Source organism: Cygnus olor, chromosome 4 (genome assembly GCF_009769625.2).
Source record: "Cygnus olor isolate bCygOlo1 chromosome 4, bCygOlo1.pri.v2, whole genome shotgun sequence".
In the NCBI taxonomy this organism is placed as follows: Eukaryota; Metazoa; Chordata; class Aves; order Anseriformes; family Anatidae; genus Cygnus; species Cygnus olor.
The window spans coordinates 24,555,927-24,579,425 of record NC_049172.1 but is presented as its reverse complement, the minus strand read 5'-3'; the positions used below and the strand labels follow the sequence as shown (position 1 = coordinate 24,579,425).

The 23,499-nt window shown below is 34.3% G+C and overlaps 1 protein-coding gene across 2 annotated transcripts in view; it reads right to left on the bottom strand.

Annotated features, from left to right (window-relative positions):
- Positions 1-18,264: 18,264 nt before the first annotated feature.
- The window catches only part of GLRA3 (glycine receptor alpha 3), an 87,220-nt gene continuing 81,985 nt past the window's right edge, over positions 18,265-23,499 (bottom strand). Inside the window, exons 9-10 of one of the 2 annotated variants that reach the window (XM_040556274.1) lie at positions 22,767-22,886; positions 18,265-18,888 (exon numbers count right to left, since the gene is read on the bottom strand). In XM_040556274.1, the coding sequence (XP_040412208.1) occupies positions 18,616-18,888; positions 22,767-22,886 (393 nt within the window). In that variant the 3' untranslated portion in view covers positions 18,265-18,615. The remainder of the gene's footprint in view (positions 18,889-22,766; positions 22,887-23,499) is intronic. The other variant, XM_040556272.1, reaches the window with a different exon arrangement.

The following is a 23,499-nucleotide window of genomic DNA, read 5'->3' as shown; positions in this document are numbered from 1 at the left end:
GTACTTTAAAAATAAGTAGTGATTCTGGCCATATTTTCCTTAGCAACAGGAAGGAGGAAAAAAAGGGGTGCAGGTGTGCTCTTAGAAATATTGCAAACCAAGCTGTAAGGATATAGATCTTTTGTGCTTTACTTTATTACATTTTATGTATCTGCAATTACATAAAAGCTCAAAAACCTCAACTACATCTTCTTTAAGGTCGGCTTAGTGAAAAATAACTTTAAAGGTCCCTTACAATATTACAGATTCCCTGAATTCACCTTTTTCTCAAAGGCTTTTCTACTTACCAGGTCCAGCTGTCTTTCCATAAATGACACTGAGCTGTGGGAATAACATCAGTATAACTGTAGGGACTATGGTGAAAGAATCCTAGAAAGGTATTTTATTTTCTTCCCTTACTGGCTTATGGCTGAAACTCATTTACAGGAAATGTAAAGTATCTGCAATAGGGAAAGCAAAAATTTCTTTGTATTAAAACAGTGCTATCCAAATGAAAATATGACATTTAGAAAAAACATTCCTTCCTTAAGTATTCTCCACTCTCCCTAAGTAAAACTGCCATGGAGCTCTAGGAGGATAGGAACACTTTGATGAAAGTGTGGAGAGAAAAATGCTGGGCAATGTAGGCTGCAAGACCGATTTACATACTGATTGTCAACATCTCTAAAAGAATGAAAGCTATTCCAAAAATCCATATTACCTTTATTGCCAAGTTGCAGTAAGTCATGTCACGTTAATTAATTAGGTTCATTTAATTTGGATTCTCCTGAAGACTGTGTCTAGATACTCCCAAGAAAGTGGGCTAAAACATCTAAGTTTCTCATTGGGAATAGGTATTCCCCTTCTTTCCCTAATGAGATGTGAGAATGCCAATGTTACCTTTATCCAGTGATGACATGTTTCCTAGGCTTCTGTAAGCCTTATATATATATATATATATTATATATATATAATATGTGCATCTCATCATTGCTAGTCACAAATAATACCTTTATATTATCATTTTTATAGATAGTCACTGAGGTCTTTTATTGCAACAGTAAACTCTCTGTTCTTTCTTCGGTGTTTGCAAGGTAGCTCTTAGGATGCTAAATGAATGCTGACCAGCTAGCCTCTGTAAGAGAACAAATTGCATGGAGTTTCCTAACTTTGGCCTCAGGAATGCATAAAATATCCTTCTGAAAATGCATATTCTTAGAAGATATCCCTAATATAATGACAGCTTAGCTTTTACCGGGGAACAGCCTTCAGCAGAAGTTATCCTAAGTTCTGGATAGGTGAATATATTCAGAATTGTCAGTATAAATCAATTTGATATTAAAAGGATTTTTTAAACAAATCTAATGTATATATAACTTCTATCACCTGATGTTTGGATGGCATTCTTCACAAATGTTTTTTTGTTTGTTTGTTTTGTTTTGTTTCTTCCTTATTATTTGTAACATTAATAACCTGGAATAAAAAGCTCTAAGTTTGGCTGTTGAGCCACGGAAAAGTCAAAGGAAATGTTCAGAGAAAGGTGAACATGCTTTGAGAAACACAGTGTTACTCACAGTTTTTATATAATGTCTGTTGCGATGGCATTGTTTCCACAAATCTAGTAGTTTGGTTTTACTGTAACCTCAAGCTGTCATTCCTGAGAAATGACATAGTTGTTTTAGCAGCAACAGAACACAAACTCCGTACAATTATTCCATAGGAGCCATTCTTAATAACTTTTTCAGTTATCTGCTAACTCTGTATTTCCCATATAATTCTCAGTAACAATGAGTTTTAAAAAATAAACCAAGAGAATGCATTTGAGAGAAACCTGTAATCTCAATTTATTTGAAATTGTTGTATAGTCCAATTATTTTTAAAATAACAGATTATTTATTTATTTGTTTGTTTTATTGGACTCTGACCCTACAGTTTGATGACCCTCTGTGACCCCTTGTGTCTCACTTAAAATCAATAATTTTGCATGTGTCCCTTGCTTTAAGACTTGGTTCTAAATGTGTGTTTTAAACAGCTCTTGCCGATCTTTTTTTTTTTTCTCCCCCAAATAGTGTCACAATCGTGTAGCTGAAATACTTTGGGGAATTATACCTAAAATGATCCTCCAACTTTTATCACAGAAAATTTCCATTCAACAATAGAAAGTCCTCTTCTCCTTTTGAAAGTATTCAGATAGCTGTCTAGCAGTGACAGAATCCTGCCTCATCCATGGTGAGTTTTGTGCCTCTGAGTGTAGTGAATAGAGAAGGAATGAAAAAACCTGTTCTTTATTTTCTGAAAGCAAAAATGGCATCAAATTAATATTTACTCAAAACGTTTGTGTTTCCTTCCTTAAAAGCTCTGTTATTACAGCATAGGAATAGTATGTAGCTTGGCTTTGACAAGGATACTTCATTATTATTGCGTGATAGGAACAACTCTACCAACACAGTCTTAAAACATTTTGAAAAGTCTTGTGAAGCTGGGGAAAGAATTTTAAAAGGGGCCTCTCTCTCCTTGGAATAGACTCAAACTACATTGTTTTCATGTCACTTCACACTAGAAGTGAGCAAAATGTTTTGCTCAAGTAAGCAAAACAATCGACTGACTAGTATTTGTGTAGAAAAGAGAATATGGATTAGTGTGGCACACATGCTGAACATGAATAAACAGAGGCATGCTGCTATGAAAAGGAAAACGTATAAACAGAACTCTCTATCCAAAACATATGAAGTAATCCCTCCTCTCTGCTCAGCAATAGTAAGGCTTCAGATAGAATATTTTGCTCTGTGTTTCGGTCTCCAAGACAGGCGGAGAACTGGCTGAAAAACAACTAGAGGAGAGCAGTAACAGTGATTTGAAGTCTGGAAACCTTGATATGTGAGAAAAGAACAAGTAAATTCCAAAATACCTTTTTTTTTTTTTTTTTTTTTTCCTAAGAAGACTAAAAGAATATGGTGTGGAGAAGGAAGGTGGTAAATAAACTATTAGCAAAGAGGAAGGGAATAATTCATTTTCTTTGTTGTAGATGGAATGAGAAATAATGGCCTTAAGTTGCAAAAAGAAGGAGTTCTGTTAGATATTGAGAAAAACTTATAGGAGTAAGAATAATGAAGTCCTGGAATAAACCCTTAGGGAACTGTGGAGCTGAAATTATTTAAGTTATTTAAAAACAGCTTTATCAAGTGTCTGTCCAGACATACATTCTATCTTAAAGCTACTACCCCTATGATTTTATGTTCACTTACAACACAAATTTTAGACAAAGTGAATGAATACATGATTTTGCTTCAGAGAAATGGTATTACACCATTTTTCCTTTTAAACTGAAACTTTTAGTTAAGGAATATTTTAGATGCACAAAGATGAATTGTAATTTAGAGTTGTACTCAATTTAATTTAAAAAAAATTAGTAAATTATAACTGTTCGTTTGACATGAATTTTAATGTGATTAAAATAAAAACCATCAGGGGGAATTTTTTTCAGATTTTGTTTTGTGCAATGATTGGAAAACCAATTATGCAGACAGATCTATTTAACACAAAATAATAACTGTCCAAATGTTCTGTACTTCAGCAGGTAACTAAAAAACAGCTAGAGCCTCTCTGTGTGTGGGAGGGTGTATGTTAAGTGCTGCACGAGCTTTATGCAGTTTAATTGCAAGACAGCAGTCAGAGGATTTGGGTGGGAGAAATGGAAGGTCCATATGTTTCTACCTGTTGATGAACTGAAGCAGTTAAAAGAGTGATTGGCTGCTATTCACTATTCTTACTGGAGTATTATGATGAAAATTCATGTATGTTTTAGATCCTGGGCATAATGAATGATTATCAGCTTTTAGCAGTAGTAATTATTAATGTATTATATCATATTAGTATTCCAATTTCATACGTACAGTGAAAAATACCAAGATTATTCACTGATAACAGTTATCACAGTATTTTTGTATGGTGCAGCAGTGGTCTTTGTGCAGAGCCTCCTGGCTCATAGTAGCCCTACTAACTGGGCATCCCCCTGTATTCCTGCTTCCTCCTGCTGGTTCTTTTTCCAGGATGTCAGGGAATATTTTGTGCATGAACAGTCCATTCCAGCAGTTGTGGGAAAAATCCCCAATCATCATGAAAATGTTATTCCCTCTTATCAGCAAAGCACACAAAGGGGATCTCAGAAGAAACTTTTGATAGAGACAGCTGAGCTTGAGTAGAAAAAGCGATTACTTGTGGAATGGAAAAAACAAAGGAGATCTCAGTTCTGTCTTGCACTGAAGACTACTCAAATTGTAAAAGTTCTCAGAGAGACAGGTCCTACCTAGCTTGACTGAAGAGGTCAGGGAACAAATGGCTACCATGAGGAAGATTGCTACTTTCAGTCTCCCAGAATAGCTCTGTCCTTTTGTCCTTTGAAATAAGGGTTCGTCTTCAGGGGAAGCTGAGTATAACTCCATGATGCTTTGGAGAATATGAGTCCTGTGAAGATTGAGTCTGTACCTACCATCTGCTACTATGCAGCTAATATGCAAAAATCATGAAGCCATTGAGAAGAATACAACAGGGAACAAGACTTAAAGCCACCTAATGTGTTTGTTTGGTATCCATACTACAGATGTTGCCCTAAATCTGACATATACTGTTATTTTTGAGATTGGAATGGGGCCCAAGTTATCCTCTTTTACTCTTCTAAGATTCCAGTTAGTTAATGGGAGTCATCCTGGAGAAACAGGAAAAATAGATAATTTGGTTCTTCATCTTTTGTGGTTAAGTAATTTTTTTTTTTCCTTAAGAACACACTAAAGATTCACAGAACTATTGTCATGCGTGCAATATGAAGAGATTCAGTTCATAGCTTTATGATCATTCTGTAAATCACACTAATCTCTGCATCTTAGATTGTTCTTCTCCACAAGTAAGATGTGATTTTCATTATATGATCTCAGAATGGAGTTAATTACATGTTCTTGTTGAATAAACACTTCTGTTTGTTTTGATTCTGCTGCCTTCAGAACTATGTAAATGCAGCCATGAAGTCTGGCTAGCCAGGTTAGAATTCAAATTAGCTGCTCAAGACTAATTAACTTCTATGGCTCTACTTCTATGGACAAAAAGACTGGAAATGCATCTACTCATTTTTCTTTTACCCATTTTCTATTTTGAATCAACTATCTCACAAGAGATGTGCATCAGGAGACTGCTTCCTTTCCAAAATCCATTTATGGAGTGGTAAATCTGCCAAATTAATCTTTTTGCCAGTCTAGATAATCTTAGAGTTATTATAATAATGTCATTAAATGGCTAGAAATCTCATATATATCAAGTAGAAGCAGACTATAGAAGAGCTAATAGAAAAGGAGGTCTCCCAGGTTTTGCCTTTTTTTTTTTTTTTTCCTGGGAAAGTGCAACAACACCCAAAAGTGGTTCTTCAGCAGGGAAAATACAAGAAAAATCTGTTTAATCGTTTCTACAAGTTTTTTCCCTCTTCTTCCATGAGCTCTGGTGAAATCTGATCAAAGATATGTTCCTATCAACACAGAAGCTCCAGGGATACAGCTTATGTGTTTGGACTTAGTGCAGTGATAGAGACTGCTTGGTATGTCTGTTTGAAGGAGATATCTAGATTCTGAAAGAGTCCTTTTCCTTCCACAAGGGATTTAATAAGGTCTGTTTTTAATGAAAATTACTCTCCAGGGATCTCAAAGGCATGACCTGCTGCCCTCTGATAGAGTGAAAATGCTGATAGAGAAAATTTCAATCTAGACTTTCAAGCAGAAATGGAAGAAAAGTCATAAACCATTGGAAATAGTAGTAGAAGATCTCTAAAATAGGATGAACAAAAATAAATTTAGTGATCTTTTTCTGTAATACTCAGGTAGTAACGTAAGATATCTAAGGCTAAGAGATTTAAGTGTTGCTTTCCTTGTTTTGACTCCTATGCTGTTTATTTTCTGCCTGGATATAAACAGTACAAACAAAATCACACAGAGCATTTCCATGTTCACCCTCAAAATTAAAAAAAAATAGAGAAACAGAGTGATAGAAGAAGGCTTGAAGAGTTGTACAATAAAAGGAGGGTTATTTAATGTTTCTGGATGTTGCATAATTGCTATTTTACAAGTTTATTTTACTATTTAAAATATTATAGTGTAATTGAAATTACACACATATGAGTCTAATAAGAACTTAGAATTACGAGAATAATGAGGCTTATGAAGCCTCTCCCAGCCACTGCTGAAGTCAGTAGAAATATTTCCACTTCAGACAGAGGAAGGCTGGATTGCAGCAGAATTTAGAGTTAAGACAGCAAGCATATTTTACAGATGTTCTAGTTGGGTTCAGGTGTTCAATGTTGGTTTAAAATCTGTTGCAAGTTATTTTTATGAACAGAATATTTTAAAATATCTGATTAACTTGTGGGCACACAACAATTAAACACTGGAAAGGACTCATAGTTTGCTTAACTCCCTTAGTTGAGAACATTTGTTTAAGGTCTGATGCAAACTGAAAATTTTCAGAATGATAATGTCAAAGGTGGTGATTCAATTTCCTTTGGAAAAGTAATAATTAACTTCCAGCTGAAATGAGATATATGACCACTGCCTTTTATAAGCAGGTAGGTCAGCCTGATCCAATTTCCTTAGACTTTTTTCCATTGACTGCAGACCCATAGAACAGGGCTATTGGGAACTACCCAAGCAGGCTTGACAGCAAATTCTTGTTCAGACCAGATTCACAGAAACTCCAGCCACTAAAATGGTATCAAGGATAGTAAGTTTGGAACATTGCAACATCAGAATGAACTCTGTCACTCACTGATCTTCAACTATTGACTAGGCATTTTGGAGAACTGTTTGTATCTTTTTTTTCACAGGAGGCTTACGTAGGTTACCATTGGATGCATAGTTAGTAACATTCATGAAGTTTTAATATCCTCCATGATTTTTTCACTCAGGTGGTATTAGGAAGACAGTTCAGAGTCCTCACATAATCATGTTATATACCATGAAACGAGCATGGTTCGGAAACATTACTGATACTCTTACTGTAAGAATAGGCCAAATTAAATTGCCTGTTACCTTGTTAAAAGTTTTCTTCTTAAATACTTGTGACAGACTTCACACAGTAATTACTTGTTAGCCTTTTCTCCTCTGGTAGGTTAAATAACAGGTAAAAAGTTGATCTATTTTGTTATGCTACTTTTCTGTACTTTTAAATAGGGGCTAAAAGCAAGCCTATTAGCATGTTCCTCTGGAAGTGCTTATTTAAAAAAACATTTGAGATCGTCTGAGATGCTATTTGAAAAGTAAAATGGCAAAACCATGGATTTGTAACATATTTTTCCTATAATTTTGTAAAAATATCCTGTGGATGAGCAATCCTGTGGGAATCCTGTGGAAATCCTTCTGCATTTTAGTGCACCCAAAGTACCAAATGAATGCTCTGTTGGGAATATTAAAACTAACAAACCATTTACAACACTTCAGTAATGCTGGTGTCTTACAATACATTTCTTGGTTTGTCCTCATTCCTGCTACAAGCTCTGTTTGATCTGGAACATGTGGGTGGACAAGTGCAAGGCACCAACAGAAGTAAGAAAGCTGCAAATAAAACTTTGAAGGATCATTTTCCTTTGGCTGAGTAGGAGTTTTACCACTTGCTTTCATGATAATTAGATTGTGCTGTGGTAAGATAGTCTTGTCCCAAAATCAATAACAGAATAACATTTTACCCTCTTTTGTTCAAGAAGAGTATGTAAACAGAGCTTGTGAAGTTATACACCACTCATTTTTGTCAACACAAATAGATCTGTTCTATCTGGAGCTGCTAAACTGTGATGCATATGTAACTTGCTACCAATGTATGTAGAACTCGTGGGGCAAACAAACACACAGCAAGTTGGATGCTTTCTAGGGCTTAAATTAAGACCTGAATTAGAAAACCATTATACATGGAACAAGTAATGGAAAACGCTAACAATTTCTATCATAATGGAAAAAATATTTTTGTTTTGAATGGCTTTGCACATGCCAAAAGAAACATACAGGATGTATTGTATCGCATTGCTGCAAGTAAAATATTCTACTTTAATTTTAAAGAAGGTTAAGTAACTTTATAAAAATTCACAGATGAGCAAATACTGGCTCTGCCTTGCATTTACCCTGTAGCTAGCTGTCTCTTAAGCATTAAAAAAAATGTGGTAGAGCTGCATGACAGCTAGTACAAGTTCAGGAGAGATTATGAAGGTGGACAGGAAAAGATAGCATATAGGATTTTCTGAGTGTTTACAGAATTTTTCCATCATTCCTTTTGGGCATCTCAAAGCAACTGTGCCTGGTTTCTCAGGAGAAACCAGGAAAGGAATAAGTAAACTTTGTAAATTCTGATAGGATTTAATTACAGGCTTGTACACATTTTGCTTTAGTATTGCTCCAAAACTTTTCCCAAAATAAGTTACTTGGTTTAATATTTGCAACAACAAAATTCAAGTTCTGCTACTTAGAAGCCTTAAGTCTGAGACTACCGAAAAGGGGCTAGAACACTTTTGAAAGTGCTTTCAAAGTTATGTTCTCAAAACTATATGGTGATGTAACATTATTTCTCTATTACCCTGACCATGTTTGTATAAAACTGAAAGGTTTTCCCCTTGAACTGAGATATGCTGTTCTTGTTTCATTTTTACTGAGCTTCTTTTAATGACAGTGCAGTTAAATATGGAGTAGTTGGCTGTTACATCAAAATAATTTAGTTGAGTCATTTTTCAGGAGAGCCTGCAAAGCCAGGGGAAAAAAGGTCTATAGCAAATTCAGTATTCATTGATTTGAAAGTTATGAATCCTGCTATGAAATTAAATGCACCTTTCTTTAACTTTTGGTAGACAATTCATTAACTAGTATTAGATCCCAAGTTAATAGCTTTCATCATGGCCCTAATCATGATCTAAAACATGAAAGAAGGTATATATTGGACTCCTTTGAGAAATTAAGGACAAACAAGAAATGGGTGTTACTGGTACACAACAGTGTCTTTTCAAGCCTACAGCTATTCTGTGGTATCTATCTAATCTAGCGTCTTAAGTATCATTTCAGATCAAAGTTCAGGGGTGCTTTTGCTGCTGTTCAGTAGGTATGTGAAGGGATGAAGCTAAAGTAAGAAGGTGGTGATGCAAGGTATCAAAGGCAAGCTGAGTTACAGATTTACGTTGTTTGCACTGTTTAAGTATATGTGCTCACCTCTACTTAGATACCAGATAATATGAAGTTATATATTTCTCAGTGAAAGCTATATAGGCTTTATTTGCATTTAGTACAGTATAACACACATGTTGTTAGTGGAATAGCTAACAAGTAGAATATCTGATATGTTTAGCTAACAGCAATATATATTTGTACCTGTACCTGTAACTGTCCTCTGTACACCATAACATGGGGAATCTACCCCAAAGACCTTCTAAGTTTAATGAATTTGATAGAAGAATGTAAATTTTTGATATATTTTTTTTTCTTTTTTAAAGACATCTTTAAAAACTGGGTAGCCATTCATTTCCCATGTAACAAAATCATTTTTAGCAATAAGTAGTTGAAAATCAGCAGATACTTTAAAAAAGTATATTTCTAGTTTCTGTTCTAAAATACCATTTTTATTTAATAAAATGTCCAGGTACACATATAATTGCATATTCATATGTGAATTTAGACATAAACCCTTGGGCTCTGGCCCTAAGAAATTAACATAACAGCTATGTTTGTTTCTGAGACACCATCACCTCAAAAAGTTTGCATCACTTTTTAAATGAAGTGTGATTTATAGCATGAATAGTGCTTATCCTGTATAATTTTCCTTCTTAATAATGAATGTCAATGTTTGGAGTTTCTACAGAAGTATTCATTCAGCTAAATTTATTCTGTTGAAAAAAAAAAAACACAAACACCTGTGTCATCTCTCAATTCATATGGAAGGGAGCCATCTTGTGGTTCAATTTATAGTTTCCTAAGAAATGAAATAAAATTGAAATAGGTAAGATTTTCAAATATTCTCTTACTATAAATAAGTTCAGCCTAATTCTAATACTATATGGACCCACTCTGTTCTAATATAGCTCCATGACAGTTTACTCTTACTTCATGCAGTGGCAAACAAGCTACATTATTATGTGCTTTTAAAAACATTTTTTTGGAATGTCTTCTCTATCTACTGAACATGCCTAATAAGAACAGCTCTATAGAGGGCTAAATATATATAAAGTAGCACACTGTTTTTCAAAATAGGTCAGCTGTGCTATTTAGCTCATTAATAGAGGAATTAAAACATGACATAAATGTGTTTCAAGCTGAACTCATTACCTCAGTAGAGATTTTAAATGGATATTACTTAAATAGAGGCTAGGTTTACAGGAAAAGTGTTTTTCAGTATTATAAATGGAAGTGCAAAATCCTCCACCTGGGAGGACCAACCCCATACATTAGTATCTGCTGAGAGCCACCCAGCTGGAAAGCAGCTTTGCAGAAAAGGGTATGGGAGTGCTGTTGGGCACCAAAATGAACACGAGCAAAGACTTTGCCACTTTGTGGAAAAGACGACTAATGAAATCCTGGGCTGCATTTGGAGGAGTGATGCCAGCAGGTTGAGGGAGGTGAATGTGCCCCTTCTCTCAGCACTGGTGAGGCAACACATAGAGTACTGAGTCCAGTTTTGAGCACCCCAGTACAGGAGACACTGGACTAAGTCCAGCAACAGGCCACTACTTTGAATAAGGGACAGGTGCTCCTCTCCTATGAGGAAAGGCTGGGACAGCTCTGCCTGTTTCCCCTGGAGAAGAGAAGGCTCAGTGGGGATCTCATCAAAATGTACAAATATCTGAAGTGAGGGTATAAGCTCTTTTCAGGTGGAACCCAGTGGCAGGACAAAAAGCAATGTGCACAAACGCAAACACAAAGTTCCCTCTGAACATCAGGAAGCACTTCTTTACTGTGCAGGTCACCAAGCACTGGCACAGGTTGTCTAGAAAGTCTATGGAGTTTCCATTCTTGGAAATCTTCAAAAGCTGCCTGGACATGGTCCTGGGCAACCTGCTCTGGGTGGCCCTGCTTGAGCAAGGGGTTTGGACAAGATGACCTCCAGAGGTCCTTTCCAACTTCAACCATTCTGTGATTTTCTGCTTCTGTGAAGTAAATGTTGAAATATTTATTTGCTGTCAATAAATATATATATATATGTGTGTACACACAGTATGTATATACATATATGTTTATTAAAGGTTTGGAAATATGTTATTCAATTTTTGAAAAAGTTTGATTTATTTTTCAAAATTATTCTTTCCTCTAATTCTAGTTTCATGACTTTGGCGAATTGTTTTCCAGGTTGTTAAATTCACATGCTTGTGCCTTATTCAGAAGAAAATGTTATCTAAGAAACATAGTTCTCAGATCCCATTTTTGTACAGAGAGTACAATACTAGAAATAAAATTGACTACATGGTCCATATGAAATTAAATGCTTGTTTCTTTTCTAACATGATTAGGTAGCTATATATGCAGACATGAAAAAGAAGATGTTTGAGACTCATTTTTCCAGAGTTCTGTGTTGAAAGGGCTGCACAGTTTATACAGCACAATCACATATTGATCTCTTTAAGATCTGTTACTTCTTTATTTGATTCTCCTTTGTATTACCTGGCTGTTACTTTCTTGTTTAATTGCTTGTTGCATGCCTGATATGCTGTACACCTCAACATGAAAACAGTTACTACTGTATTAGTTTTATAAGATTGTTGCTTGTGAACATATCCTAATAACAAAGTGTTGAACTGATGCTGCACTTCGTCATATTGGGTGGGCAGGGCAAAGCATCTGCCCTGAGGCTGCTGAAGATTTCCAGCCTACGTAGCATCACACTGATATATGGCTGTTACTGATACAAACATTTTTAATGTTCTTTGTAAATACTGCTATAATCAGATTAGCAGAACTGAAGATGTTCTCAAAGGACTTATGTGTCCTCACTTGAGTTTTCTTGAAATCATTTTCTATCAAAAAAGATCTGCTACAGATCTACGAGTGGGCCCATCAGGACCTTCAAGCTATTTTGCTGCAAGCAAAATACTTTGCCTTTCTTATAATAAGCTAAGCACGGCTATTTTGGAATAGCTGTAACTATTTCAGTAGTTATTTATCAAGATAACTTTCCCTAAGTTTTCACATTTTTATTTTTATTTTTTTCAGAACAGGAACCCATTCTCTACCTGTATTCTGGAGAGACCTCTTTCTCTCCATTCACTGTAAAGGAAGACTTGAAAAATCAAACTCATTCAGTGCCTGCCATGCTCCCTGAAAACACCTCTTTCTGTATTTCATTAATTCAGTATTTTGGAGCTTAATCTGAATTTAAGGCATTTAATTTAATCTGTACCTTCTCTCTAAAGTTTTCAATACCAAAATATTAAAACGGTAATGCACCTTTACTACTGGTGAGGATTTCATTCTTTTTTCTTTTTTTTTCTTTTTTTTTCCAGTGGTATTGGTAGTCCCTCTTGTGACTTTAAACAACATTGCTGAAAACGTCATAAAAGTAATTGGATGGTTTCTGAAAAAAAGTTGTTTATTTTTTTAGAGGAAAATATATACAATAACTTGGGTGACACCATAAATTTCACGTTTTAAGATTTCTGTCTGCAGAGAATATCAGTTTAAGTGCAATATGATACTGAAATACAATAAAAAGGACTTTAATCAAATCCATGCACAACACATTTACAGATTTTTACCAAAAAGGAAGTACTTTGAGATGAAATTGCCAGTGAATGTTATCTAGACAGAATTCACAGGAGAATATGTTTAAAACTCACAGACAAGTTATTAATACACTACTTTTTTTTTTTTATATAGCTTTTAAAAAGCTGGGATCATGAACACACAAAATACTGTATATTATGTTACAACTTCAGGTCAAAAGCTTATGGCACAATTTCTTTTTTAAACAGCTCACAATTACACATTCATGGAACATCAGTAGCTATTAGTCCATTTCATCCATTAACATCACTCTGCCAAACACTAAAATACAAACATAAGAAATGTTTCTTGCATATTTCACAAAGATGAAAGTGAAGAAGTGCAGTAATATTTAAGAAAGTCAAGAATACAGGATGAGCCAACATTTTTCTGGCATTTAACCCACTGCTTCTAGCAATCTAACCTGCTTCCACAAGCCTTCCAAACTGATAATATTTCAGTAACTTCTATAGGTGACGTGTGTTGCCTGAAGGCACCTTTTCCATAACCACTGAAAAATAGAATACCTATTTTATTATTAACAAGTGGCTTAGTTTGCGATTAATACTTTTTCTTCTTAGTTGTCTCAAAAAGGAAAAAAGCCATTATGTCTGATATTGTTCTTATCTAAATAGCCATTTGATTGTACAGTGAGATGTGGATAAAGTTATTTTACTACCTTACAGGGGTACTGCAAGAATTAATAGCTCATTCAGCAATTTCACAGTGTAAGACCAAATTCTGCTCTGTTGGATTGGATTAATTCCTATTATAGCTCAAAGGAGCGCAGAAGTTGCACATAAAATATATCTACTTTTTGCAACAAAGTATCTCAGCTTGGGCTGGGAACTGTATAAATAATTTCATTTCTAATATAAAATTATTGCTAAAAATAATACATTTTTTTCAGTTTAAGGAAGACTTTCCCTACTGTTAAAAATATAAGGTTTTATACAGTTTATCTTATTCTGTTTTTATCTACAGTGTCAACCTACAGTTCTCTAACGGGTTATAATACAAAGTGGAAGCAATACCTCATTCCTTAAATGTAAAGTGCACATCTAAATCACCTAAATATATGACTTCGTAGTGATTAAAGAGAATCACCTCTCATACATCACAAAGGATTCTTTATAAAATAGTTTATAAAAAGGTTATGGAATCGACTCTAATAAAGAGAATCCAAAGAAAACCATTATTTTATTGAACTGAAGTAATAATTAAATCCCATGTTCTTCCTGAATTCCACTAACCTGCTTAAATAATAGTGCTTGCTGTCAAAACTCCTTGAAAGAAAAAAATGGGCTTTATTTTGATGTTCAAATAGCTAAATTCTTATAATAAAACACTGTTATCCCTTCTTTCCTTTCTCCCTCAAGGCTCCCCTACTTCATTATCATTATAGAGAAAAAAGCCAACGCTCTACGCAAATCTATTTTGCTGATATTTGGATATGGTTTTAGAAACAAAATGCATTTTACTACATGGAATTTAAGCAGGAGTTTGGTAATGTAGGTCACTAGTCGAGGCCTGTGGTAGCTGAGTATATCTATTCCACCTCTGTGGGACCTTTCTTATCCTCTCTCAAGGACATGAAGTTTCTGGCCTTACTAAGGGGAAGATGGTTTTGGCCACATCTCTCTCCAGTACAGGAAGAAAAGACAGTCACGTGTGAGATTCCAAATACTCTGGGCTTTCTCTTTGTTATGCTATGTACAACCCAGGTTTTTTCTCATGTACCTTCCTGCTCCTCTCGTCTTTCCATTAAGAAAGCATATGGTGTGGAAATCAGTTCTCTATCTGCACAGTTAGAAACTACTGTCCCATAAGAATAAATACTTTGCAGTAGTGGGTATAAATCCTTGCCCCATGCAGCTACTGCTTCCACCTGTACTAGTATACCTATGGAAAGGGTAACGGAGGCTTCATATTTCCTTCTTTCCTCTTTGTGGTGACTGGTGCCAGCTCTTTAGCTGCTGCATTCCTCCAAATTCTCATTTTTTTTCCCTCTGATTTCATTGCATTGCATGGGTATTCTAGAGCCACTATTTTATTTTTGAAATATAGAGTTAGTCTATAGAGTCCACAGAAATATGACCTGAACAGTGCAGAGTCTGTGCCTATGGTGAATAATTACTGAGGACAGAGCTGTGTTGGCTGTTGCCTGTCACATAGGGGCTGTGCGTACAGGAAGCCTTCTTGAATGGCTTTGCTAAGGACCTTTACTCTGGAGAGCCCAGGTTTAGTTATAGTGAGGTGAGGTAGCTATCTACTTCAGCCTGATGAATGTGGTCTATTTTAGATATAGGAGAAGCCCTACTAGATACCATCTCCTTTAAGCATCATTTCCTTGATTCTGTTTCTGCCTCTCCACTACTTCTTTTGCAGGACTGTATTAGACTATAGTCAGATAAATATCGCAGAGTACCTCTCCATTCTTGCCCCTTTGTAATCTAATTCCTTGCTACTTTATTGTGCAGTTACAAAAGAATCAGCTCCCACACTAATCTTAACTGATGACCGTAACTGTTGGTTCCAGCTTTCTATAGACGGCTGGCATGCCTATTGGCATTTTTGGGCTTTTCCCATAGTGAGTGGTGAATAAGTAGACATTCTCGCCTTGAATTTTCTTAGAATCTCAACTGACATTTCTCTCTTTCTTTGCCATGTGACTTTACACTAAATAATTTAGGATTAATCGAAATAAAGTTTAGATTTATTCTGATAAACACATTATTTAGTGGACTGCAGAGGCTTCTGTTACCTTGGCAAATGTTATGATTCCAGAAAAAAATAATTCAAAACCATCAGCACAGGAAAGATTCTACATCAAAGTAGAAAACATTTACTTACCTCAGAACAGCAGGATGACATGCCAAATGTTCTGTACATTTGAAAACACCATTATGGAACCATTTTTACTTTCCCCCTCTGTTTGAAATACTTTGGGTATTAACTGATTACTAAATAATAATAGTAAAAAAAGTTTCACCAATACTGTAGAGTTTTAATGGTTTAAACATTTAACTCTCTTTATTTTCAATATGCCTTGTTAGAAGACTGAACATTATACGTAAATTTTCTTCATAGAGATAGGGAGTGCTCAACTTCCCAATGTAATGGCCTATGAAAGGGAAATATAGCTACACAGAGGAAGGCATATCCTTTTATTCTTTGCACTGGCCAGAATTCTTTCTTTGAGAGGGAAGAAGAAAGGCCCTTTTCTTCTTTCCTCTCCTCATACTTCATGGCTGAAAAGATGTGTGCTAAGACACAACAGTAGGCACTAGATACGGTCAAACATCTACAGGTTTAATTTCTTTAAAATAGAGTATATAGGTAACAATCCATTTAGGAGGTTAGAAAATTATAATGTAGTCTTATGTTTTTTATTGTATATATGTTATATACTCTATTTTTTTTCTTAGATTAGCGTATTCCAGTCAAAGAGAAATATGATACAAGGGTTATTCCCCCTCACTGCAAGGAACTTGTGCCTCTTGCTTAACAGTTCTACATTCCTTTTGACTCTCTCATGTTTTGCCAGTGTTGTAATTCAATCTCTCTTTTATCGCTCTCAAGATTTCCTGTATGAAAGCACAGATTTTTTCAGCCCTAAAGAGTGGAGAAAGAAATTAGGGCTAAATTTGTTTAGCTCTGCATTACTCAAATTAGTTAACATTTTCAAAACAAGGTAGTGATACATGTGTGAGAGCAACAGACAGAGTGATTGGAAAAGAGACAATGTGAACAAGGCATTAGAAACTAGAATAACTAGGAGTTACTCTGATCTGGCCAGCATTACTTATGCACTTATCTCTCCAATCAAGAATTCTTTATTAAACAGAAGTCAACTGTTTTAGAGGGAAAAAAAATTGAGATAAACCTGCTAGATAATGCATTTTTTTTTTTAGAATTGCCTTTTGTTTATGAGTCCAGTACTTCAAACAGCCCTTAAACAAAATACTAACTTCACTGGTAGCAGAAATAAATTAACATCCCTTTTCATATCATACAGTTTATGACAATTTAAAGGAAAGAAATATAAGCCAACTGAAATGTCAGCCACTAGTTCATGGATCAGCACCTGTGTTTGTAAATGAACAGGATTTTTTGGAACATGCATATAAAGAAATAAAAAAGAAAACAGAACACCACCTCACCAAATAATAATTGTTTAAAGTGAATTGAATTAATTTCAGATCATAAATGAAACACAACTATAAAAAATAATACTGTTTTTAAAATATTGGAGGAGTATACATCTTTCTGAAACAGCTGAACAAAATCTGAGAGCTACTATTATAGAATCTCCCTAATTAATCCTTGGAGGAAAACAACAACAAACTCAACCAAACCCAAGGTTGCTATGTTATAATCCTCAGTGTGGAGTTACATTGCTTCTATTACTTCATATGCAGCATGCCTTTGGCAGTGCACCAGATGTTTGCCTCCAGCTGTATTTTGCTTTTGTATACACATTCTGAGCAATAACAAAAGCAAAAATTTAAAACACATTCAAAACAAAAATATTTTGCAATGACAAACAGCCTCAGCTACTGGACTTAAAGTAACGAGTAATTCTAAATATGAGATTTATATCTTAGCATGTTTTTGTTTTTCAATGGACAAGATTGGCAAGAGTAAACACTTGCCTGCAAGCTGTGTCATAAATGAGATCTATTGTGTTATAATCCAAAAAAACCCTAATGTGACTTATTTAATACTAAAGAGGGAAAATGTCTCTGAGTTCTAACAGTTTTTATCCTGTTTATTATATGAAGTGCAATAAATGTGAAAGACCATTCAGATCCTTTTTCATGTTTCAGAAGAGTTACAATTTTTTAAAAAGTTTTGAAGTACTTCTTAACCAATATCTAAATCATATAAATATACTTCAAAGAATGCTACAGAAAACTTGATGCACTCTTAAATTCAGCCTCCTGTGACATATGTAACACATAGGAAATCTATATCGATAAACAGAGGCGTACCCATCCTCCTAATATTTCAGTTGAAGGAGTTGATTATTCGCTTTTAGTTTTGGTTCAAGATCTCTTTGTACTGCATCAGTATAAAGCATTGCAAAATTTTGCTGTAGTTTTTCTATCTCCAATGCTGTATGAGTTTTATCAATTAGGAAAAAAACTTTGAACATATAAAAAGGATTTTAAAAAGATTCAATTATCAAAGTGTAGGTAATTACAAGAAAGAAAAAGTCCTTTAGAGGAATCAATACTTTGCAAATGTTGATATATTTTCCATGTGATAAGCAGACTATCAAGCTGTAAATACCTTGTGCTGGCTGAGATTATTTCAACACACACTTTCCAGGGGATTGATAATATGAAATTTATTGAATAAATTATACAAGTTAAATGTGCCAACTGTGCTCATTGCAAAACCTCAGATCCTGTCCTTAAGACAAGTCCTTAAAAATCTAAATTAAAATAAGTAATTTGTCATTGTGTTTTAAAATTGAAATAAAGGTGGGATTTTACCTAGAGTATGCTGGATTTTTTTTTTTTTAATGCACCAGAATTAAAAAAAAAAAAAAGTAAGTAAGGAACATCAAAGAGTACTGTACAATTATACCACGATGTAACAGTATGTATAAACACTTGGCAGTAAAGCTTCAGTAGAGAGTGATTTACAATGAGTTGTTAATGTTTAGTTTGACACAGAAAGTTTGCAGAAGCAGATGTGTCTTCTCTGCTGTCAGTCTTCCATTCCACTCTGGCTGGGTATTGCAATCCATGCAGGATCTTTCCCCCCACCCGGTGTTTTTAGGTCTCCCAATTGCTCCTCACTTACACGTTTCTAACAGAAGGCCTCCTGTTGATCATGGCAGGATCTGTATGGACTGCAAGCCTTAATCTTGTTATTGGTGAATGTCTTCATGCCTGATGATTTTGTAAATTACCCAGTAAAAAATATTGAAAATCAGAAAGGCTAATGGGAAACAAGCTCTGGAAATTGTGTCTATCTTCTTGGCTCGGTCGATGAATACCTTTCTCATCTCATCGGGGCTCTTTGGTGCAGCTTGAGCAGGATTATGAGGCCCCTTCTGTGTCACTCCATCTTTTGCTTGCAGACATGGCCCCACTCCATATGCTGCTGTAAAACTGAATTGGCTTTCCCGTACGTCATCATCCTGTTGTATAAAAAAGAAAAAAAAAAAGGCAAGATTTTTTTACTTTTTTTTTTTTTTTTTACAGAAATCGTACCAACCACTAAATACCAGGTATTGCACCTTTAGCACGGTGACTTTTTGAACCCCCTTTTTATTTTAACTGGTTCAAATTTCAGCCCTATCAAAGTGTCTGTGAAAATACGTCATCAGATTTAACAAGCCCAGAATTTTTCTACTTGTTTATAGACTCCATAATCTATTTAGAGAAAAGACAAAGCTTTGTAAACTGGTTTACTAGCTTAGGAAACTAATGGTAATCAACACTCAACTTCTGATTTATTCTGGTTGGTTTTCATTTTCCCCATTTACAGTAAACATTTACTGTATGTTGCTTGACAATATGGGATGGCCTTTAGAGATACAAGCAGTAACAATGTTCAAGTTAATAATATTAGTGAGAATTCTGCCTGTTTGATTTTGTATGTTAGTGAATCTTACTCATATGCCTTCATTCTACTGTGCCCTGTATGTCAGATAAGCAGAATAGTATGCAAAGTGTCCTAATTTAGAATAGAATAGAAATAGTACTAAACTATTTAAAATAAAGTTAATATATTAAAAATATTTTAAATAAGCTTTAAAATAAAATGAATGAAAGCTAAAGGCCAGATTTTTCTTCTGAACCATTCTCTTGACAAGTAAGGTGCAATCTGGCAGACGTTCTGAATTTGGTGAGCTATAACAGAAAGTGATTTTAAATCACAAAAACAAAAGTAGGTGGTCTGAAGATATATAAATTTTCATAGCATGCATTCCTAGAATGTGGTTTTTGTTTGGAGACACGTTTTATACTTCTCTTTACCTGGTTGTAAACATTCTTAATAAAGGAGGTACAAATGCAGGGTGATACATAGACTGTAAAGCCAGAGCCAAATTTTGGTTTGAAATATGTTCCAACATATTCTCCTACTATGTATGCTACTCAAGAGTAGTTCTATGATTTTGATGACATTCACTTTTTTTTTTTTATGACAAATTTTAAATTCAGGGTTTTGTGTTTTCATGTCTAGTTCAACCTAGTTGCTTTAAGATTCTAGACTTTTGTAAAGAATGACAAAATAAAAGAGATATGTTACTACTTAAATAAGTATTTTGGAAAATCATTCTCATACATAATAAAAAAGAGCTGAGCAGCAGTCAATTTTTCTGTTGAAAGAGAATTTTTGATATTTTGAAACTCTTCCCACCTTAAAATAAAATAAAAAGGTAGAAAATTATTGTTTACCGAAGCAAGTCAAATAATTATTGTTTTGTTTTAGTAATTCTGAAACATTTTTGTTTTATTTAAACCTCTTACACTTATAAATGTAATTTCTCAGCAAACACTTTAAATCCAAACTTCCAAGCTTTTCATTTTGAAAATGCCTGTGGCATTTTGAAAATTCAAAAAAATGTTTTTGAATGGAGAATTAATTCTAAACATATTTAATGTTTTAATTAAGCAGACCTTGCTAGAAGAAACATAGTTAATTTATTTGTTTTAAAAAAATTCAGTAAAGTTTATTATCAATATTAGCTGAATCAATTATCTACAAGAGAATGAAGATAAATTACTGTTTGAAGTGAACTGGTTTTCACACAGCACGAACATCCAGCATGGCTGTAGTTATCACCAAACTGCTATACTTTTTCATATATGTACAGTGCATAAACTTATAGACTACTATAGTTCACTGAAACTGCTGTATATTGAATCTGTATTGTAATTCTCACATAAAAAAATCTAACAACAAAAATAAAGAAAAATTAACATGAAAACAAAGGAGGAGGAAAAATCACTGAATTCAATATGGAGATGAATAACAGAAATACAAAATGATGGGATGATTTTTTGATGACGTGATAAAACAAATAGCAAATTACTACAGCAGACTTCCTTTCCTCTCAGAAAGGAATGGGAAATAACATTTTAATGGTATCTGTATTCCAGAAGAGTTGCAATGGTCATTCCAGTTAACAGAATTTACAAATACATAGAGTGTGAGAATTTTTTCTAAAATGTCCATTTAAGCACCTTTAAACATAAAAAATCTGAGATTCAGGGTTTTAATCTCTTTATGCTTCTCCAGAAAATAATGCTTATGACTGCATCAGCTCAAAATAATTATAAAATAATTCTGCTGAGTATCAGCTCTCTGTTGGATGAGTTTTTTTAGGATGAGGCACTCTGCTTTGACTTTACTGTGTCTGCTCTATGCTTACCTGAATTGAGTTATTCCCCTAGAATGGTTTTAAAGGCCAGGTCTCTGCTAATTTATTTGCTTGCAGACAACCTGAACTTACTCTGCAAGCAGACTGCTTGGAAACACTGTCTGCTGTTGAGGAGGTGATGTGATGGTCCTTGTAGGAGTCTACTGTTTCTGCCCAGTGTCTGTTGGATGATGTTTTTGATGAAGGCAGGCTGGATGGTTGGAGTCTGCCAAGTCAGACCAAAGTGCAAGAGCAATAATGGATATACAGCAAAGGGCACCTTCCAAAGCATTGTAACATGCCAGGTACCACCATATATTTTTTTTCTGGGGTACGAGCTAGTGTATCCAGGATGTAGTTCTGCAAGTTGTTCAGCCGGTTCGTAATGCAGAAGAAGCATTAATTTGGCCTCAGGTTCATATCTAAAGATGCCCTTGAAAAGCAGGAAAGATGCAGTTACTATTATTGTTGATAATAACTTCTGAGTGCTTTTTCGAAGGTATTTATATAAAATTACAGTGATACCCCATTTGTTTTTATAAATTGACTTGGCTACAATCCCTCTTTCTGACTAGAAATATTTCTGATAATCCATGTGTCTGAGGCCACAACTGTTAAAATCATATAATGGATTAACATTAAAGAACCCCATACTTCCTTGTTGAGCATCTGGACAGTGAAGCTTCCTGAAAAAGTCCATTGCATTTTGGTTGAAAATTTTCTTTTAAAATGCAATAGGAATTATTATTATTATTATTTTGGTCTTTTGTGTATTTGGTTAGTGCATAATCAATAAAGAAAATTATTTTTTTCTTTCTGATTTTTGATAAAGCTTTTAAAGTTTTAGTAGGAAAGACCTTCAATAAAGCTTTGCTATGAATGTGATTTTCATGCATACTGCTTTGGATCTAACAATTTGAAAGTTATTCTGCATACAGGTACATGTAAATATTTTACTATCTGTATCAAAATTACTGTCATTAAATAATAGTAATAATTTCAGATAACATTTCTTATTTAGAAAACTAGAATTCTTTCAAGGCCTAAAGGAGATAATTTCAATTAGTTTATTTTCTTATCAACATTGTTCTGCAAAATACTCAGCTATAAAGTAATAACTTTTGGTTTCTGTGGCCTTTTGACTATGCTGCTTTCTGTTCGTATATTTAATAATACATTTCTCTAGAGGAATAATATGCATAAGTACTAACAATATCTCTGTAGTGTTTTGACCGTAGGTTTTGGTAACAGCTTGAGGATTTATTTTAAGCTGTGGCTTTGGTTATTTGAACAGTACATGTTTATTGTTTATTTTTGAGTATTGAATTGTTCTGCATTGCAAACAACTTGGTTTTAAATACTAATCTTGTACCAGCTGATTTCTCCTTGAACTGATGTCACTGTTCCTTTGAAGTTGCAGAAAGTAAAATTTTAATATCGTGTTTTAATCCAGATTTAAACAGATTAAAATGTATTACAAAATTAACAAGACAGGTACCTTTCTTAACATTTCACGTCATCACATACAGGTAGCAATGAAGGTGTATGGAATCCACATGGGAAGACATTATTTCAGACAAAAGAACAGGGCCTCTGTTAATGATTGGATATCACATTTTGACAAATGGGACATCTTCTTCATATTTTACCCTTAAATTTGTACTGTAGATTTGAGGCAAAGTCCCGTCTATAGGTCCTGCACATCTCAAGCCATTGCTATGCTGTAATGATTCATTGATTTCATTTCCATCAAGAACTCCCTCAAAATACTTTCATCAAAACGGATGGGTTGACCAAAAAGAAAACAAAAGAAAAGAGGTGTGATTACTGTTAAAGACAATCTAGTTTGCATGCCTATTTTCCTCACAAAAGATACTGTGCTCTTTAGATTTTTGAAAATAGAATTAAAAGATTTGCTATTCGTGAAAACTAAATATCTTATATTAAAAGCTAGTCTAAAATTTGTGTTTTTCAGTATAGGTACACTTTTTTTTTTTTTTTGGTTTGGTTTTGTTTTTCCCCATACAATGTAAATGCAACTAAGAAAAAGCACTGATTATATGTATGTTTCATTATTCCTGTGGGATACTTTTAATTCTGACTTTTTTTTTTCCTCTTGTTTCTCAAGACCTAAAGGAGAGTAAATTTAAATTAACAATTTATATTCATTCATTCAGAAAAAATATTTCCATCCCATCAGTAATGTAATCTTTTTTAAACTACTGTGTTCATTGGCCAGATTTCTTTTCCTGACAGAGTCAAAGCACTGTACATCATATGCTTACTACTAAATGAAGTCTTAAATTGGGATTGAAAATTTTCATGTTCTCAGGATGTACTTTGCTATTTCTGTAATCATAAAGAAATTAGACACTTTTGGAA